Source organism: Furipterus horrens, unplaced genomic scaffold, assembly GCF_987537825.1.
Source record: "Furipterus horrens unplaced genomic scaffold, mFurHor1.1.pri manual_scaffold_8, whole genome shotgun sequence".
Classification (NCBI taxonomy): domain Eukaryota; kingdom Metazoa; phylum Chordata; class Mammalia; order Chiroptera; family Furipteridae; genus Furipterus; species Furipterus horrens.
Window position 1 is genome coordinate 27,722,944 of NW_028327178.1, and position 18,065 is coordinate 27,741,008.

The 18,065-nt window shown below is 43.4% G+C and overlaps 1 protein-coding gene across 8 annotated transcripts in view; it reads right to left on the minus strand.

The window, feature by feature from the left end:
• The window catches only part of FHOD3 (formin homology 2 domain containing 3), a 434,907-nt gene that overhangs the window by 355,018 nt on the left and 61,824 nt on the right, over positions 1-18,065 (minus strand). For all 8 annotated transcript variants that reach the window (XM_090285641.1, XM_090285640.1, XM_090285639.1 and 5 more), the window contains exon 3: positions 9,968-10,032. In XM_090285641.1, the coding sequence (XP_090141767.1) occupies positions 9,968-10,032 (65 nt within the window). The remainder of the gene's footprint in view (positions 1-9,967; positions 10,033-18,065) is intronic.

An 18,065-nucleotide genomic window follows, 5' to 3' on the forward strand; every position in this document is an offset into this window, starting at 1 on the left:
ACTGAGTCAGGCGCCAAAATTACTGTAATATGTGTAGTGAAAGTTTATCATCGCTGGTGTGGCTGTTAGCTAAACAAACATACAGATTGTACCTTTAGGTGTGACTTGAACAGCTTACCTATTTGAGCATTTTGTAAATATTGGCTCATACTGACTATTTTGACTACCTGTTTAGTGCTTAGAGCATAGTTTTTCAACTTTAAAATTATTCTTCGATGTAACTAGTACTTGATGTTATGTTGTGGTCTTTACATGCCTCTCCATGCATCCAACTCTCTTATTTAATGTCTGAGCACACATAGTCCAGAGCTTAATTATTCCTCATGTCAGCAGACTCTTCTCTGAGATCAGTGATGGGGACAATAGCGTTTCACCTCACTCCCCAAAAGCACTGCTCCACAGATCAGTCTTTTATCAGGTTGTTAGTCTAAGCACCACTGTCTTAACCTCCAACCTCAGGACCAAGATTTACTCTCACAGCTCCAGAGGCCCCAAACCGCCCAGGGTGGGGACAGCAAGGTTTCCCCAAGTCCCCACTCACACTGTTCTGCCCACACATGCTCAGGCCACCCAGACCACGAACAATCACAGACGGGGCAATTCCAGAGTCACACAATACCCAAAAGAAACTAGAGCCCCACGTCCTGGAAACACTCTTGAAAATGATATCCTACCCACTTGCACGGCTTTGTTACTTCCTATTTATTGTCTTTTATCCTTCTTCCTGAGCGAATACCAAAGAAATTCATTTCTGAAGTCAACTGATTAAACATGCATCAGTACCAGGATCCTTCTGGCAGCTTTCTTTAATCAATAAATAATCTGGGGTCTCCTGCTGTGAGTGAGGTGCAAAACAGTCCACCTTCAAATGTTCAAGATCTAGCTGCTACCTGACACAGAATCCCTACTTCATAGATCTTCCTAGAAAGGAGCAGAGGGACTCAACCCCTGTAGCCCAGAACCCATCTCTTCCTGTTGGGCAGCTTCTAAAGCTAGAAGCACCAGTATGCAGTCTTCATCAGTTAAAAGTCTTCATTTCCAAAGACTTTCCAACATGAAGCCCAAAATGCAACGCTGTGTGTCCACAGGCCCAGGATGGGAGCTCCAGGCCCAGGAGTCGCAGCCCAGCCGGGAAGAAGGGCTTTTAACTGCATTACTAAACGTAGGCGGCTCTTCAAGGGTGAAATCCAGTTTTCTCAGCTGATTTGCCTTCCCCTCCCCTAAGGCAACCTGTGAACCACACCAAACTCAGCTAGAAAACCACATTTTAAACCTTGGTGAAACTATCTCGAAGGACATTTTAAATGTTTTGGCAGCATGTCTCAGACTCTTCAAACCAGAAGGGGTGCCTTGGTTTCTCCAATCACTTATCTAGAAAAGGGCTGAGGACTACATCAAGTGGCCCAAAAGGAGAAGTAGCAGGCCTGAGCAAAGAACACTAGTCAAGGGTCCAAAGCTTCAAGGCTTAGTCCCGCCACCTCCCAGGCACATGGCCTGTAGGAAAATGCCCACCCCATGGGGCCTCACCTTTCTCTACCCTTCCAATTGCTCCGGAGGGTAGTGAGGGTCTGTGACACTGTGGGAATGGGCAACACTGCAAACGTGACCCACGCAGCAAAGGTAAACAATCGGGATTCTTTTGTTTAGTATTTTTTGTTTTTTAGGAAAGTTCCTCTCAAACTAATTATCTTTTATAGCATTATACAACCTGTAAAATACTTGTAGATACATTATCTAATTTTAAGAGAGTTAATAAGTTGATCGTTGAATCTAAATCAGAGTCTTTTAAAGGTTAAGAAATGATTGAAGGCCAAGGAGCCTCTGGGACACCTTTAACGTACCAACATCCGAATCCTAGGGGTGCCAGGAGAAGAGAGAGCAAGAAACTGAAAACTTATTCAAAAAAATAATAAAAGAAAACTTCCCTAATTTGGTGAAAAAAATAGACATACAAGTCCAGGAAGCACAGAGTCCCAAACGAGTTAGACCCAAAGGACCACATCAAGACACATCCTAATTAAAATGCTAAAAGTTAAAGATAAAGAACCTTAAAAGCAGAGAGTTACCTACAAACGGGTTCCCATAAGACTGTAGCTGATTTCTCAAAAGAAACTTTGCAAGCAAGAAAGGACTGGCAAGAAATATTCAAAGTGATGAAAAGCAAGGATCTACAACCTAGATTACTCTATCCAGCAAAGCTATCATTTAGAATGGAAGGGCAGATAAAGTGTTTCCCAGACAAGGTAAAGCTAAAGGAGTTCATCATCACCAAGCCCTTATTACATGAAATGTAACTTAAGGAAAAGAAAAAGATCAAAATGATGAACATTAAAATGGCAATAAATTCACAACTATCAACAACTGAATCTAAAAAACAAAAACAAACAAGTAGAACAGAAACAGAATCATAGATACTGAGATCATTTGGAGGATTATCAGTTGGGAGTGGGAGAGGGAGAATGGGGGAAAAGGTGCAGGGATTAAGAAACATAACTTTTAGGTACAAGATAGACAGGGGGATGTTAAGAACAATATAGGAAATGAAGAAGCTGAAAAACTTATACGCAAAACCCATGGACATGAACTAAGCAGGGGGGGTTCTGAAAGAAAGAGGGTATGCTGAGTGGAGGAGGCAAAGGAGAAAAAATTGGGACAATTGTAATAGCATAATCAATAAAATAAATTTTATTTCAAAAAATGACTGCAGTATTGACTGCTGCATGCTTAACACTATGCCGTGTCCCACAAAGATTTCCCTAAAGACCTGAAACGGATCCTCTTCCTGCCCACACGACCACAATCCAGTTACTAAGATGCAGATAAATGACATCACCTCTGTGTACAATTTAAAAACAGAATTTTTCTTTTTCCCGATCATGGTAACATTTCACTTATGCTAACCTATTTAATTTCCTCCTTTGCCATTCTATCGCTATTACTCTAGTACGTAAACTTGAGATTATAGCACTTACAACAAATTCCCCAACACCTATTTTTCTTGAATTAAATCTTGAACTGGTTGCGTGTTTGCTGAAGTACTAACACTTTCCAAGTGTTTTTTTCCAAGTCAATATACTTCCACTAGGCATTTCTAATGCAACAGAAATCAGTGGAACACCCCAAAAATCACCCTCCCAGGCACTTGTTCTGAGTCCCTCAGTAAGACCTGAAATGCACATGGATGCACACCTAATCCTTCAAGAACCTCCATCTAGCAAGGTGTCTGTGAGCCATCTACTCCCCTTTCAAGGCCAGGCCCTCTACAGATCAAAATTTCTATTAACAAGACAAAGCATTTTCTTTCCCGATGTAAACTTTGCTCAGTGACAAAAATGTCATTGTCTCTTCAGAGGGATAGCCTTGGGCACAGAATGCCAGTCACCAGGGTTTGCATTATACACCCACAAGCAGGTCAGACTTGAGGATGTGGGACTGTGGGGAAGCATTTGTAGAGACACTCTGGTAGAAACAGTTCAAAAGCACAATGGTTCCCTTACTTGAGGTTGTTTTCTGGACGTTACTAAAGATTGTCTGGACAGCAACTTTAGAGTCTGTCAGCTCATGGTTTAAATTAATTTCCTAACATCTCCTACAGGCATCATCAATATGACTACATCTTTCCTTTTTTTTTTTTTTTTTTTTTTTTGCCAGAATTTCACGTTCATTGGTAAGGATATAAGCAGCTATTATGCCAGTGCAAACATCTAGAGACTTAGAGATGAAATGTAAAATCTTAAAGAGGCAAAGAATAAGCAATTTAAATAAGAGTACAAATATGAAATAAAGCAGCTATAAGAGACCCTGACATACCTGCTTTTCTTTCCTATGGTTCAATTCACATTTGTTTACATTCATATTTCCTTTCTTGATACATAATTCCCATAGCTCATCTGAGTTTCCAGCTGTATCTGGAAGGTTCTCACGTTAACTGTCTCATAGGTGTGTGTCGTTATTTCTTTATCCACTCACCACATTTATGTTTATCGGCATGGCAATAGATGGTAGGGCCATTCTTTAAATTTTCTAGTTTCTCTTTCCATTTTTGGTGTCACATCATTTCTGACCTATATACTCTAAGATTACATCCTCTGTGGACAGACATGTGACAGAACTGAATATCCACCAGCATTTAAACACTAGATTCTCATGCAGTTTAGCAAACCTGGTGGTTGTTCTACATCCTTCCCACATCCTTTCTGCATTCCTTTTTTATTTGGGGGTGGGGGTCGAGGGAGGAGGCATATCTGTCAATCACTGTGTGATGAGAAGGCACCTTAGACATAGCCACCTGCAGGGTGGCTGACCTGCTCCAGCCCAGACCCAACGTGGACATTCTGTGGGTTCTGCCTCCTGGGAGCTGAGGCAGGTTAATAGGAAACAGATGATGGGAGGCGTTTATCTGATTAACCCACAGAGCTTGTTTTTACCCAGAGAACAGAACCCTAGGCAAAAATGGGTCACAGACTTGATGGGGTGTAAAAAGGAGGTTTTTAAAAATGCAGGCACCACAAGTCTCCTGCTGCAAAGGGAGACTCAGGATTTCAAACCCAGGCCATTGTGGGCCAAGGCTGCTGCCAGCCGCTTAGGTGACTCTGCAGGAGACCATGGACGTAGGAGACGGGCTTCAGGGCTTCTGGAGAGTCAGATCTCAACATCAAAGACAGAACATAGGCAATGTGGCCAAATGCACATAACACCACTAGGGAAGGGTATGGCCAAGACACTGTCAGCTTAGCCAGTGTGACATCCAGGGGCCGGACAGGAAGGAACACCATCCCCCAGCAAGGCTGCAGTGGCAGAGGCAGGACAGGAGCAAAAGCAGCCTCCAGTGGGGATGCAGGAAAGAGTCAGCAAGAAGCCTCGGCCAAGGCCTGGCATCAAAAAGCAGGGCAGGGGGGCCAAGAGGAGAAAGAATGGCTCCATGGGGGTGTCCTAACCAGAGAACAGCCTGTTTTACTGTTTCTGCAGTCACACAGTGGACAGCCTTGGTAGGGGCCTGCCACACAAACATGACAGAGGAGGAGCAGCACCTGTGTGGGCCCCACAGTGCCCAGAGGGACTGGACACCCAAGCTAACACATGTCTCCACACAGGCCCCAGGTGTCTCAGCACCACAGTGCTAAAGGGCTTTCCATCTGGAAGCACCATCCAGGTGCTCTTAAGCCCAACAGTGTCAAAAAGGCATTTTGCTCTTTCAAGAAGAAAACTTCTAGTTTTAATGGAAATTCCAAATAGTCGGTCAAGGGGCAGTAAGGATAACATTGGAAACCAGTCAACACTCCAAAGTCCACTGTCACTCAGCAGCTCACAAGAAGGGCAAGTGTAACACCAGCCTCAGAAGCTGGAGGGAAGCCTCCCTGCAAAGCCAGGGGAGCTCAGCCACACAAAACCAGCTCACATGGAGCGTAGAGGAAGAGACAGGCAAAGGTGGGGGGAAGCAGTACTCTGCCCAGTCAGAGAGCTCAGCATGATGAGAGGGTGGAGGAGCGAGCCATGCTCGTATTCACAGGCTTAAAAAGGAAAGGCAAAACCCGAGACAGAGATTAGGGGAACAAAGGAGGAGCTCAGGGTCACAGATTACAGCTCCACTCCCCACCCTCTGAATGCAGAAGACCAGGGCCCTCCACACTGTGGCCAGAGGTGATCAGACACTGGACAGAATCCGTACCTCACCCCGAGCCCCTGAGCCGTCATCCACACCATACAGACACACACCGCCTCCATCACCACCCATGGAAGCCCGCACAGATACAGGCCCCTTCCCACTGAGATTGCACATGGCTTCGGGATCCTGCTCACACTGTGCCCCAGGGAGCCACCTCCTCTAAATGGGTCAGCACATAGGATGAATCCCCTCAGTCCTTCTTGCACCAGAAGGTTCTTCTTGAAGAACTGTCCCACAGTCATTCAACCTCTTTGCTATAGTGCAGTGCAAAGCACACAGCTGCATCATTTAGCTCTTGAGAAGAAAATGCTTCGCAAATGACATATTGGCACTTTATTCTATTGATGTTTGCACCAGAAATTGACTACTTTTCTGCAACAGTGGATGAACAGCCACCTCCTACATTGTTTTCTTGACTTTTAAAGTTGTCTTTATCCCTGTGATTTGACCTTTAATGAGCAATGAGACTAATCTCAGGCAGATGAGTCACTTCAGCCTCCTCTTCTCTACCTTCATGGGGGGACCTCATCGTCTCATAGTTTGGGGGAAGATACCGCTGAAGACCCTTTGTGCCAGTTTGTTCCTCGCAGCTACGAGCATAAATGACACTTTGGAGTCTTGAGCCCAGTTTTTGTCCTTTTGTTTAATTAATGCTGGGTACTTGACAGTGTCAGTCTTAGAGGTCCCAGACAATCAATCGACAGGGTTGGCTTTCCCACAGGGAAAACAGGGTCTGCTTCAGAAACTGAAGCACTGGAGTCTGAAGCCAAACAAAATGCCTCCAAGTCAGCCAGTAGAAACCATTCAGACATTAACTTTAGAATCCTGATGACTTCAAACATTTTTTTTTAATGCTCGGTTCCATTCCTCACCCACAATTCTTCTGCTCCTTTTCTCTTCATGGTGAGATTTAGTCATCAGAGCCAGTTGGCCCTCTGAACATTCTTCTGGTGTCTGGAAATAGGATCACTTGCAGGGACCAAAAAAATTATTTTTTCTAGCTAACCTCATAAAATACAGACTTCTCATGCCTACCATAGATTTTTTTTTTTTTTTCCGTATCTGTAACTCCATGCCCATGATATGACCATCATTTTTTGGAGGGAATGAAGCTGGATTAAGGAGGCAAGTCACGCATTACTTGCTATACAATATGGTACATCAAGTGATCATACTAAAAACATGCAAAGAAATAATAATTACAATGGAGAGGATAGAGGTGCTTTTTTTGCAGGGCCTCTCTCTGTACCAAAATCTCATTCCAACTTCCTGCCAAATGTTTCAGCACTACCATGCTACCAGAAAAGCCCTATCTCGGCTGCCAACTGATTATCAAAGTGGTGCCCCTGTGGCCTTCATTTTGTATGAGGTTTGCTCAGTTGCTAACCATGAAGTCTCCACTCCACTCTCGTCCCAACTGGTACAGAGTTCCAAAGTTAACATGAGAGGATTCCAAAGGCATGTCACCTCCAATTCATCAACATGCAGGCCTTGTACTTAATAAAACAGGAATGAAGGAAAAGAGAATGGAGGGTGAGGAAAACATTATTTTGGAGAAATTTATTTGATAGCATTTTAAACCCATGAGCCAAAGCTGATCTTGGATCCTTTAATCCAGCCGTGAGGTGGGATGGAAGATCGCTGCGGAAGCTGCATGTGGTGGTAGGCCTCAGACAGCAGCCTTTGCCCAACACCTATAATAACTCAACTATTTATTACATTGTGAAGAGGGAAAATATCTTGAAAAGAAACAAAGACTCAAACAACTGATGTGCAAGGTTTTTGTCTGCCCACTTCTCATGTTTTTCTTTGTCATTTTGAGTGAAGATTGTGCCAGGTTTGGTTTTTTTCCATTCCAAAGAAATCACATCTGTATTGCCATTTGCAAAGAGAAAGAATATGTCACAATGGAGGTGGGTACTTCATACACATGATGCATGCATTCCATTTTCTGTACATAATTAAAGGATAATACATAGTGCTATTATAGTAAATATTTCCCAGATCTTGAACATAATAGGAAAGGGGATTTTTTAATAATACAAAGGAAAAGCATTGCTTTTTGGGGGTGCTGATGTTTATTTATACAATCAAATCCTCATCTGACATCCTCAGACCTAATTAGTGGTGAAAACTGATTAAAGCAGAAAATCCTTTAAAAAATAATGCGTCCATACCTTAAAACTTAATTTTATGTTGCAGCTCTAGTGACCAACCATCCTGATTTGCCTGTGATGAGGCACAGTTGGTCACCGTGTTTATAGCACATCAGGAGATCCACCTTCACACCCTGCTTTGGTCCATGACCTTTCCCTGAACTAGGAAGTCAAGCAAGAATACAGATACTTGTGAAGACTAGAATCCTACATGTTTGCATTCTCTCACCTTTTATTGTTGTCACAACCCACTTATGTTCACAGAAAGGCTTTTGTACTAATTTTAAATCTTTTCCAAAATAGTCCATGAATTTTCAAAGCAGTGACTTTTTATACTCACATTTAAACAGTTTAGAAAATATTCATGTTACCATTTCATTAAGTGACAAAATTTCAGTAACAAGTGCAATTGGCTTACAGAGGTTTGGTAACAAACACACTGACCCCATAAGTACCCAGTTCAGCCCCTCGTGCAGAAAGTCCTGTGTGTCCTGGGAAAGAGTTGGCTGGACTGGCAGAGGTGCTCAGCATACCACAAGGATAAGATGTGGGTTTTACATGGATAACATGGGACTCATGCAGTGAGTCCGTAACATGGCAGCTAACTAGAAAAAACTTCTATACTAAAATAGTTAAGCACATACTGCAAAAGAGTGAATTTTCTTAAAAGGACCTGGCAAGTTAAGATTTTGAACTAGCCCGTTTTACTGTAAATCTGTTTTCCAGTGCTTTATTATTCCTGGGAAATGCCAATTTATACTCATGTTCCAACTCCTCCTGGTTATCAGCTATATCCCTCCCCCTCCCATATTGAACTTGAACAGTTGCACATTATGTGCCTGAATTTGCTCTAGATCTGGGATGGGGTTGGGGGAGTTTACCCAAAAGAGTCATGGGCCTTTTCTTCAGGTAGACATGATTTATGCATATGAAATAACTGAAAAAAAAGTGTAAAGAAGATAATAATAATAATAATAAAGCAACCATACACGGTTCATGGTCATTCAGGGCTACAGGCAATTGAAAAGCAGAAACGGTTGATGTTGGTTGATGGTCCTACAGGCAAATCTTACTTTGCTTCCAACAAGTTTACAAACCCCCCTGACACCTTGACCCTCCAGCTCCTGAGGTTTATGAGTCTGCTGCAGAATTATGCCTGGCCACAGAGTTAGACAAAGGTGGTCACTCGAGGCACTTGCGGTTTCACCATACCTAACATCAGATGAAGTAAAATCACACGGGTTTCCCTCCACATCCAGCTGCTCCCTCACCCCCTTCGCTGGGTCTCCAGCAGGCATGCGGGAAGGAGAAAGGACCAGAAATGATGACTTATGCTCTAATGAGAGGCCTGAATTAAGACCACAATGTATATTGAGTAAAAGCAAAATTACCAAGATAAGAAAAACTTCTATGCATATAGTAAATTTCAGTTACTTCTTTTCTTTTTATATTATATACTTGCCTCAGGTTGGCCCAATGCCAGAAGGAAACCAAGCCAGTTTTAGAAACACTTTACATAGAGATTGTCTACTTTGCATAAATAATTCTTTCATTGCCATTCAATCCTTATGTATTGGTTGGAAAGCAGTGGGTCCAAAAAAAAATCAATGGCTGTAGGAATGGCCCCATGGGGTTCCTGAGTGGCCACAGGCAAGCCATTCAGAACCACAAATACATCTGTTCAACACCATATTGCTCAGCATCTGTGTATCCCATCCTTACTGGCCTGAGATTTCCCTTTCAATTACCTGAACAGACACTGGCGCCTCAGACCTCACTTCCCCACAGGTAACTTTGCAGACCCAACAGGAAGCATGTGGGGGTCACTTCAACTGGCTGGAGATTCACATTGGCATGCCCAGGGAGAACCCCATCTCTCCCAGCATCGCCAAAAAGAACCCCATCACTAATGCCTTACCTCCAGCCCCATTCTCTAACTGAAGAACAAAGGAAGTCAGGTAAAACAGGGTTTCAAAAACTATTTCTAGAAATCGCCTCACTAAAAACTCTCACAATCCAATGAGAGGGGCTAACTCAAGCAGGTAGCATAACAGTAACCACTGTGTTCCCATTAGTGGCATTTGTCATCACGTGTTTAATCACTGAGGGCAGATGGCAAGCATTCCCTTCTACAGATGTCACTCACCAATACAGGCATGGACCCTCACGGACAGTTGTGTTCTTAGGATAATGCTGTGCTTCTTGCCCCGCCTGAAGGAGAGAAAACAGGGCATCAGAGGAGTCGACAAGGAGGCCTAGATGCTATTGATCAACTTGAAGGTTCTGACACACCCACCTGACAGAGGCTTCAGATCAGCAGGGACTGAAACAGAACAAGGATCTATCCTAAAACAATGTGATATCAGAGAGCTTTACAGAAAATAAAATAATAGAGTTTGATTCTTGGATGAACACACACACGTTATTGCCAAACCCGGTCAACTCATTCCATCCACAGAGTTTGCATGTACTCATTGCTTGACCGTGATGGGAAAATTACAAAATCGGTGCCCATAAAGTGAAATCCCAGGAATGTAACAACACAAAGCTGCTTGGTCATTCCCATGGCTATTTCTACATTTTTCCGGATATAGGAAAGGGGCAGACATAGTGCGAGAATCAGAAAGAGCTGCTCTGCCATGTATCAATTCAAGACTGCAGGGTTTTTATCTTTTACAGGAAGAAGGAAGTCCACCAAAGAGCTCTAGGTTATTATCAGGAACACCAATTTGTACACCTTGCTCCACCTTTGTTTCCTTCTCACTTCATTTCTTAGGAAGAGAAGATGGCCCTCTCCCCAATTCTGTTTCTACTAGCACTCATCCCACTTTACGCAAAGCAGGCCTAAAGCAGTTGACAGAGAAAATGATAAATGGGAAGAAACAGAAGTCCTGGCCACCCGAGGGTAACAAAGGCTTTGAGATTTGAAGACAGGGGAAGCCAGTGGACAAAAGTAAAACGGAAGCAGCCAACCAGCGTGGCAGCAGGTAACCAGCCCATGGGGGCTCTCAGTGGCTGGATCCCCCTGCCCATCATGCTCTGGCCATTCTCATCTCTGCCCATCAGGGCTTCATTTAGAATGGAGTCTGGCCGTGCTTTCCTGCTTCCTGGTTTTATGGTTGTGTTGGAGCAGAAGGGAACATGCATCTCACCAAGGGACACTGTTAATATTGGGATTATGAATTCATGGTCATCACTAAAACAATTACATTTTTATTCTTGAGACCAGATAAGAGGGGAAAGTGTGCTTTCAAAAGGGTTTTTTTTAATTCTTTTAAAGGAGAAAGAAAAGCCAGTCACATAGACCTACAAAAGCATGCAGTAGCCCCCAGCCCTGCCTGTAGGTAGAGAAATCAGTCCCTGCAAATCCCCAGGAGCCCCTCCTTCTGTGTTCATTTGACTGTTTTGCATTTGCTGTATGCAGGTGCCAGTCTCAAGGAGCTTACAATAAATACACAACACAACACTTGGCCCATCTTCAGAAGACAAGCTTGCAGTCCCTATAAGCCCGACTTCTTCAAAACTTTCTCCCTCGTACACACACAAAAATCTTTCTCTCTAGACAAATCCTGATCGTCACTCCTTCAATTCTTGTGATTGTGCTAGGAAGAGAGTTTCAGGTAGGTGCATTGAGCTGAATCATTGAATGGCCTTTGCTGAGAACAGCCAGGCAAGGTGTTCTGGGGTGGAAGTGGCCGCCATTGGTTAGGGAGGCTTGCCCAGAGATGGGAGCAGAAACTGCAGGACCCCTGATGGTAGCCAGGCCCTGACTACGAGGAACAGCAAACCTGAAGTTCTCAAATCTGAGCACTGTCTGTAACTCATGTTATCAGTAGTGATGGGTCAATGATGAATACCATGATGACTCAATGATAAATACCAAAGAAACAGTGGGCAAAGGACATGCTTTAGAGGCCCAGAGTGGTGAAGCAAGCATGGTGGCCAGGGAAAATATTTCAGAATACCTTAAGTTCTGGAGAAGTCTAAAGGGCCTCTACTTTTATATTCAAACAACTGCAAAGTCACATTTGGAGGAAATGCTTAAGTTTTCCCACAGAATTCTCCAGTACCACAGGGAATGTGTAGGGCAATCGCTCTAGGACTGCGGCACCTTCATGAAAACTAGGACAGCCTTTCCAAAGAAGTTCTGGTAAGAAACCATTGTGAGGTGCCATCTTTTCTGTGTTGCACATTGGGAAACCAGGCAATCAATCAGATTGGTTAAGCTAAAACCTAGTGGAACTTAGGAGACACAGAACAAAGAAGGTCTACTCTGTAGTAGTTTTGATCTTTTATCATTCCAATATTAGACCTCCCTCCCTGCCTGCCCCTGTACACAAAACCCTATGTTGGGAGAAATCCGTGCAGCAGTTCTGTGTGGAGCCAAGGGCTGCGGAAGACGCCTTATGGTATGAAGCCCCAAATCCCAGGAATTGCAGGCAAAGGAGAGAGCCAGCCAGAGGGAGACAAGTGGTGGTGGTTGCAGCCAGGTCCACAGAAAGTGTCCTTCATCTCCCACCACCTCACCCACCCACCCCTACGTGCTCCCACCTTTGATGTGGGTGCCATTGCTGTGTCCATTTTACAGATGAGAAGAGCAAAGCTTGTAGAAATGATGTGACCTCCATAAAGGCAGAGGGCTGGTGGAAATGGAATTGGGCCTCAAAACACAGTGTCTGACTCCGCAGTCACCAGTGGCATCTGGCCTTTTGCCGTATGACTGCCTTGCTGTACAAGGTGCTCCAGGGCTTACGGAGAGTATTGGATTGGCCAAAAAGTCTCTCACATTTTTTCTGTACAATGGCCCTAGTAGTGCTTAGTTGTTTTTAACTTCATTCAAAACAGTTTTGTTAGATTGTATTGTGACAGCTGTCATATCAGCATGCATTTTTTTAAAAAAATATATAAAAAATGGTGAATTTTGGCAATGCAGATTGGTGCAGCCACTGTGGAAAGAAGTACAGAGATACCTCAAAAAATTAAAAATAAATCTGCCTTTTGATCCAGCAATCTTACTTCTGGGAGTATATACAAAGGAACCCAAAACACTAATTTGAAATAACATAGGCATCCCTATCTTCATTGCAGCATTATTTACAATTACCAAGATATGGAAGTAACCCAAGTGTCCATCGGTAGATGAGTGGATAAAACAACTATGGGATATTTACACAATGGAATACTACTCAGCCATAAAAAAGGATAAAATTTTACCCTTTGGAACAGTACGGATGGACCTGGAGAACATCATGCTAAGTGAAATAAGCCTGTCAGATAAAAATAAATACCATATGATTTCAGTCATATGTGGAATCTAATGAACAAACTGAACTAATAAGCAAAATAGAGGCAGACTCAGAGAGCAGGATGACAGCAAAGGGAGCAGATGGGGAGGAGTTAGGGGTGGAGGGATTGAGCAAAAAGGAAAAAGGGCTCATGGACATGGACAACAGTGTGATGAGTGCAGGGTGGGGTGGTAGAAGGGGACTAAATGGTAATGGAAGAAATACAATAAAAAATTTTTAAGAGTGGTGAATTTTTGTGCAGCCATTTTATATTGAAGATGGAAGAAAATATGTAACATTTCAGCACATTATGCTTTATTATTTCAAGAATAATGTAACTGAAATGCAAAAAAAGATTTGTGCAGTATATGGAGAAGGTGCTGTGACTAATCAAATGCATCAAAAGTGGTTTGCAAAGTTACTTGGTGCTATTGACATTTTGGCCAAATAATTCTTTGCTGCAGGGTTGTCTTATGCATTGAAAGATGTTTAGGAGCACCTCTGGCCTCTACCCACTTGAAGCAAATAATGGGAGAGAGCTAATATACTCAAAATATTCAAATCAATAAAGTTATTGGTGAAAATGAAAAAAAATGTCTTTTGTTTGTTTGTTTTATTTATCTGTTTTTAGAGAGAGGGGAAAAGAGAAAGAGAAACATCACTGTGTGGTTGCCTCTCATGCACCCCCAACTGGGGACCTGATGTACAACCTAGTAACGTGCCCTGACTGGGAATCAAACCAGCGACACTTGGTTCGCAGGCCGACGCTCAATCCACTGAGCCACAGCAGCCAGGGCTAAAATGTCTTTTATTTTATGGAAAAAACTAAATGGACTTTTTAGCCGACCCAATACAAAGCATCTGCTTTTTTTTAGTGGTTTAACCTCAATACTAAAAATCTAACAAAGACACACATAAAAATTAAGATACAAATATCTAAGAAAATATTGGCAAACCAAATTATGAAAATAATGTAACAGGACCAAATAAGTTTTATCCTAAGAATTCATTGATATCAAATATCAATGTATAGAGGACACCCATCATAAAATCCCTTTAAATTTAATAGCTTTAAGGTGGATATATTGGAGAAAGGTTGATTTTTATGTATTCCCTTAGTACATAGCCATCTCACCACTATTATTTATTCTAAAAATCTTTCAGCTAATTTTTTTGGCTTCTTTTAGGGAGATAATCATATCATCTATTTAAAAATAATCTTATCCCCACTTTTGTAGCAAATATGCCTTTGTCTTCTGTTTCTGTCTCATGGCTAAAACTTTCAGAAGAAAATTAAATAATCATGGGTATGCTTTCTCCTGCCCCCAGTGGGATACTATGTCAGTTTGGGTTTGGAAAATAATAATCATAATAGTTGTTAACAGTAATGGAATGCTTATCATGTGCCAGACAAGACTCTAAGTACTTTATACAGATTTGATTTTCACAAAATTCCTATAAAATAGGTAACAGTACTGACATTTTTTAAATAAGGAAATTGAGGCCCAGAAGGGTTAAGCAACATAGCTGAAGTCACACAGCTAGAAAGTGATAGAACTTAGATTCAACCCAGGCAGTCTGACTTGGAACCTCTGCTCCTGCCACCTCCCTGATGGGTGTTCCTTCATTCACTCCCTCATTCCACTCTATATGAGGTGCACAGTGTACGTTCTGTCTCAAGACAGCAGCAGCACAGAAATCCTGCCTGCCCTGCAGAGTAGGGACTCAAGACTGCAACATCAATTCTTACCTGAATTCCCAGCTTGCTGGCCCACTCTACAGATTTTGGACTTGCCAGTCCCCACAATGGAGTGAGCTAATTATCAATACTTGAAATAAATGTCTCTAAATAGGCTCAGTAGACCAGATGGATTAGATTAGCTAGATTAGATGGAGAGCTAGATAGACAGATATCTCATTGGTTCTATTTCTCTGGAGAACCCTAATACAGACTTTGGTTATCTGCCTTCATGGAGCTCCCGTATTCCAAAAAAAATCAGTGAGAGGCTGTGCATGTGAACCTGCATGAGCACTTTAGCATCCTTTCCTCCCTGATATTGACATGCTGTGTCAGTTTCATAGCTGCCACTCCTTCTGAATCCTCCTGTTTGCAACAGGATGACCCGGAGGCAAAAGCAATTTAATTTGACCTGAAACTCCCAAGGGAGACTCGGATTCCATTCCTATCAGTTTAGCCACTGCCAGGGAAACTTCACCAGCCTCAGAGACCAGCCACAGCCAATCAGGTGCCCAGACCCGAGGCCAGTTCTACCCAAGTGACAAGAGGACGATCTAAAATAGACGTTCAGTTCTAGGAGACTCCAATCAAGGCATACGTGCCAGGGACATGAGGGGATTGCCGATAAAGGAACTTTTCAAAACTTCTCTGCTTCTCGGAATACATACACAAGTTTCTCCTACAATGTCTATGGCCTTGGACTGATGGAGGGGGGCGGGTATCTAGTTTAACCAAGTAAGTCTCACAGAAACCCATGTGTTTCAGTTCTGCCCCTCTCTCCCAAGAGAATATTTTTACAGGATTAACATAAAGTCTTTGTGACAGTAAGAACAAGTGCATACATTACTTTAGTAAGTGGCACAGAGCCAAAGTCTTGATGACTTTTTCTTGCAACCAACATAATTAACACTTCCCCCCAAAAGTCCTCCATTCGAATTAGAACTAAATTGTGATTTCAATCAAGAGTAGAAAACATATGTTTGACCATGTGACAGAAGCAGAAACTAGGGCTCCTTCAGCAGTTGCCCCACAAATAAGCTTCCTTTCAGTAAGCTTCTGCAGCTGAGACTCAGCCAGTGCTCTCTGCCTGAGGGATCAAGAGAGGAAGAAGGATTTGAACTAGTCATCAGCAAGTGAAAAGATAGTGTTAGCTAAGATCACTTTGCTCAGAAGCTCCAAGTCCAAAGAGCCAGTTGCTACTACATTCATCTACAGAGGTATGCTGGTCTTGCCCAGTAAACAGTAGCAGAGAAAAGCATAGGCTCCGAAGCGAGCTGTGTGATCTTAAACAAGTTACTCAGCCTCTCTGAGCCCCACCTTCCTTGTCTGTAAAATGGGACACTAATACAGTATTCCCTCACATATCGCAGGTATTACATTCTAGACCCCCCACGAAGTAGGAACCTTACATTTATTCTACACTCTTAAACTTACGTAACTTTAACAACATACGTACACAGTACCGCAAAATCCCGCGATATAGCAAAAAAATTCGCGATAATTAAATGTAATATTTTTTAAAATCCCGTGATACAGTGAGGCCACGATACGTGAACCACGATATAGAGAGGACTACTATATTATGTTTTTGGTGTCACACCTAAGAAACGAAGGTTTAACTCCTATTTTCTTCAGGTGCCCCTAATGGGGAAGAAAATTTGGTTGAACCTGTTCACACCCAACTCCCAGCTCCCAGCACCCAGCTCCCAGCTCTGGTCTGATGCCAGGCCTCTCCTTCTGTCCTCTCTTCTCTCCTCCAATGCACTACTTTTCTGCTTCCTCTCTCCCTGAGACACCCAAAATCTCCTCCTTACTACACCCCGGGCCTCGCCTTGGCCCTCTCACAACTGGGTTTCTCTGTGGGTGGTGTTACTTTCCCTTTCTGTGGAATTTTCTCTCCCCGTGCTGAGGCACACACTCTGGTGACCTACCCAATACCCATTTTCCCCTTTTGTCTTTTAAAGAAGAACCCAGTGCTATTTGAGGTGACAACAAACCCACCTAAAAACTGCATTCTCCCATTCTCCTTGGCCCCCAAGGGTGGCCATGTGACACAGTCCTCTTCAGTGGATGTATGTGGAAGTTACTGGTGATGCTTCTGAAAAAGCTCTTTAAATGGGCCGACCTAATGGTCACTACATTTGCCCTTTGCCATCTCGGGCAGGGACCACTCTACACCCACAGTAACAGTGGCAGAGGGTTCATGGGACACAAGCCCAGATTCATGGCATGGACTCAAGTTCCAGCCAAGGGCATGTGAGCGAGAGCTGTGTGTGCACAAGGAATGGACAAGCACTCCCTCTGTGCATCCTTCTTCCTGGTGGCTGAGAGGCAGATGAGAGGGAAAAGCCAAAGCGACTCCGGCCACAGAGATGGAATCCTCTACAGCCCTGAGAAGGATTGCCCACATCTGAATTCTTACACAGGAAAGAAATAAACTTCTATCTTCTTTAAACTGCCACATTTTTTAATCTCTTCCCTACAACAGAGCAGCTGTGCCCTAGCCAATACATGCCTCTCTGCCTTCGTGTGATGCTGGAGGAAGAGCAGCCAAACTGTAACTGTGATGAAGCATCAGAGATGAAAGCCGCACCCTAAGCCTGGGTTTCTAAGAGCATCTTGTAACCAACACAGTGTCCTTGAAACAACTTAAGTATCCACTTTTTAAAAATAGACTTCACTATTTTTTAAGGAGTTTTAGGTTTACAACTCCCTTCCTACAGCAGACCACTGCGCAGTCTTGCTGCCCCTCGGTGCTTCTCACCTGGGTCCCAGGCCAGTAGTTCTCACCTGGCCACCTCTCACCTTAAGTGTGGCTTATCATAGCCTCAGACTAACATGCATAACCCCCTCTTTTCCCCTGCCCAAATTGCCCCTACTCCATAACCTCACTACTTCTCTAAGTCATCCACCATCTACCTGTATGTTATCCGTCTAATCACGTGTCCACTTTATTCTATCATTTCCCTCTACTCAACCAGTACCACATCTTTAGATTCATGGCTCTCTCGCCATCTCCAACCAGCGCAGTCCCCACGCTACCTGCACACCTCGGCCACCAGGCCCACTGGGTCACCCCCTCGGTGAGCCCATCTGACCACAGCCCCCCTGTTCAAAGTCCTGTCCACTCACCCCATCCTCCCTCCTACAGGAGGAGGACCATGACAGCTCCCTCTTTGCAGGTCAGTTCTCTTCTGTCTGACCCCAACCCATTCTATAAA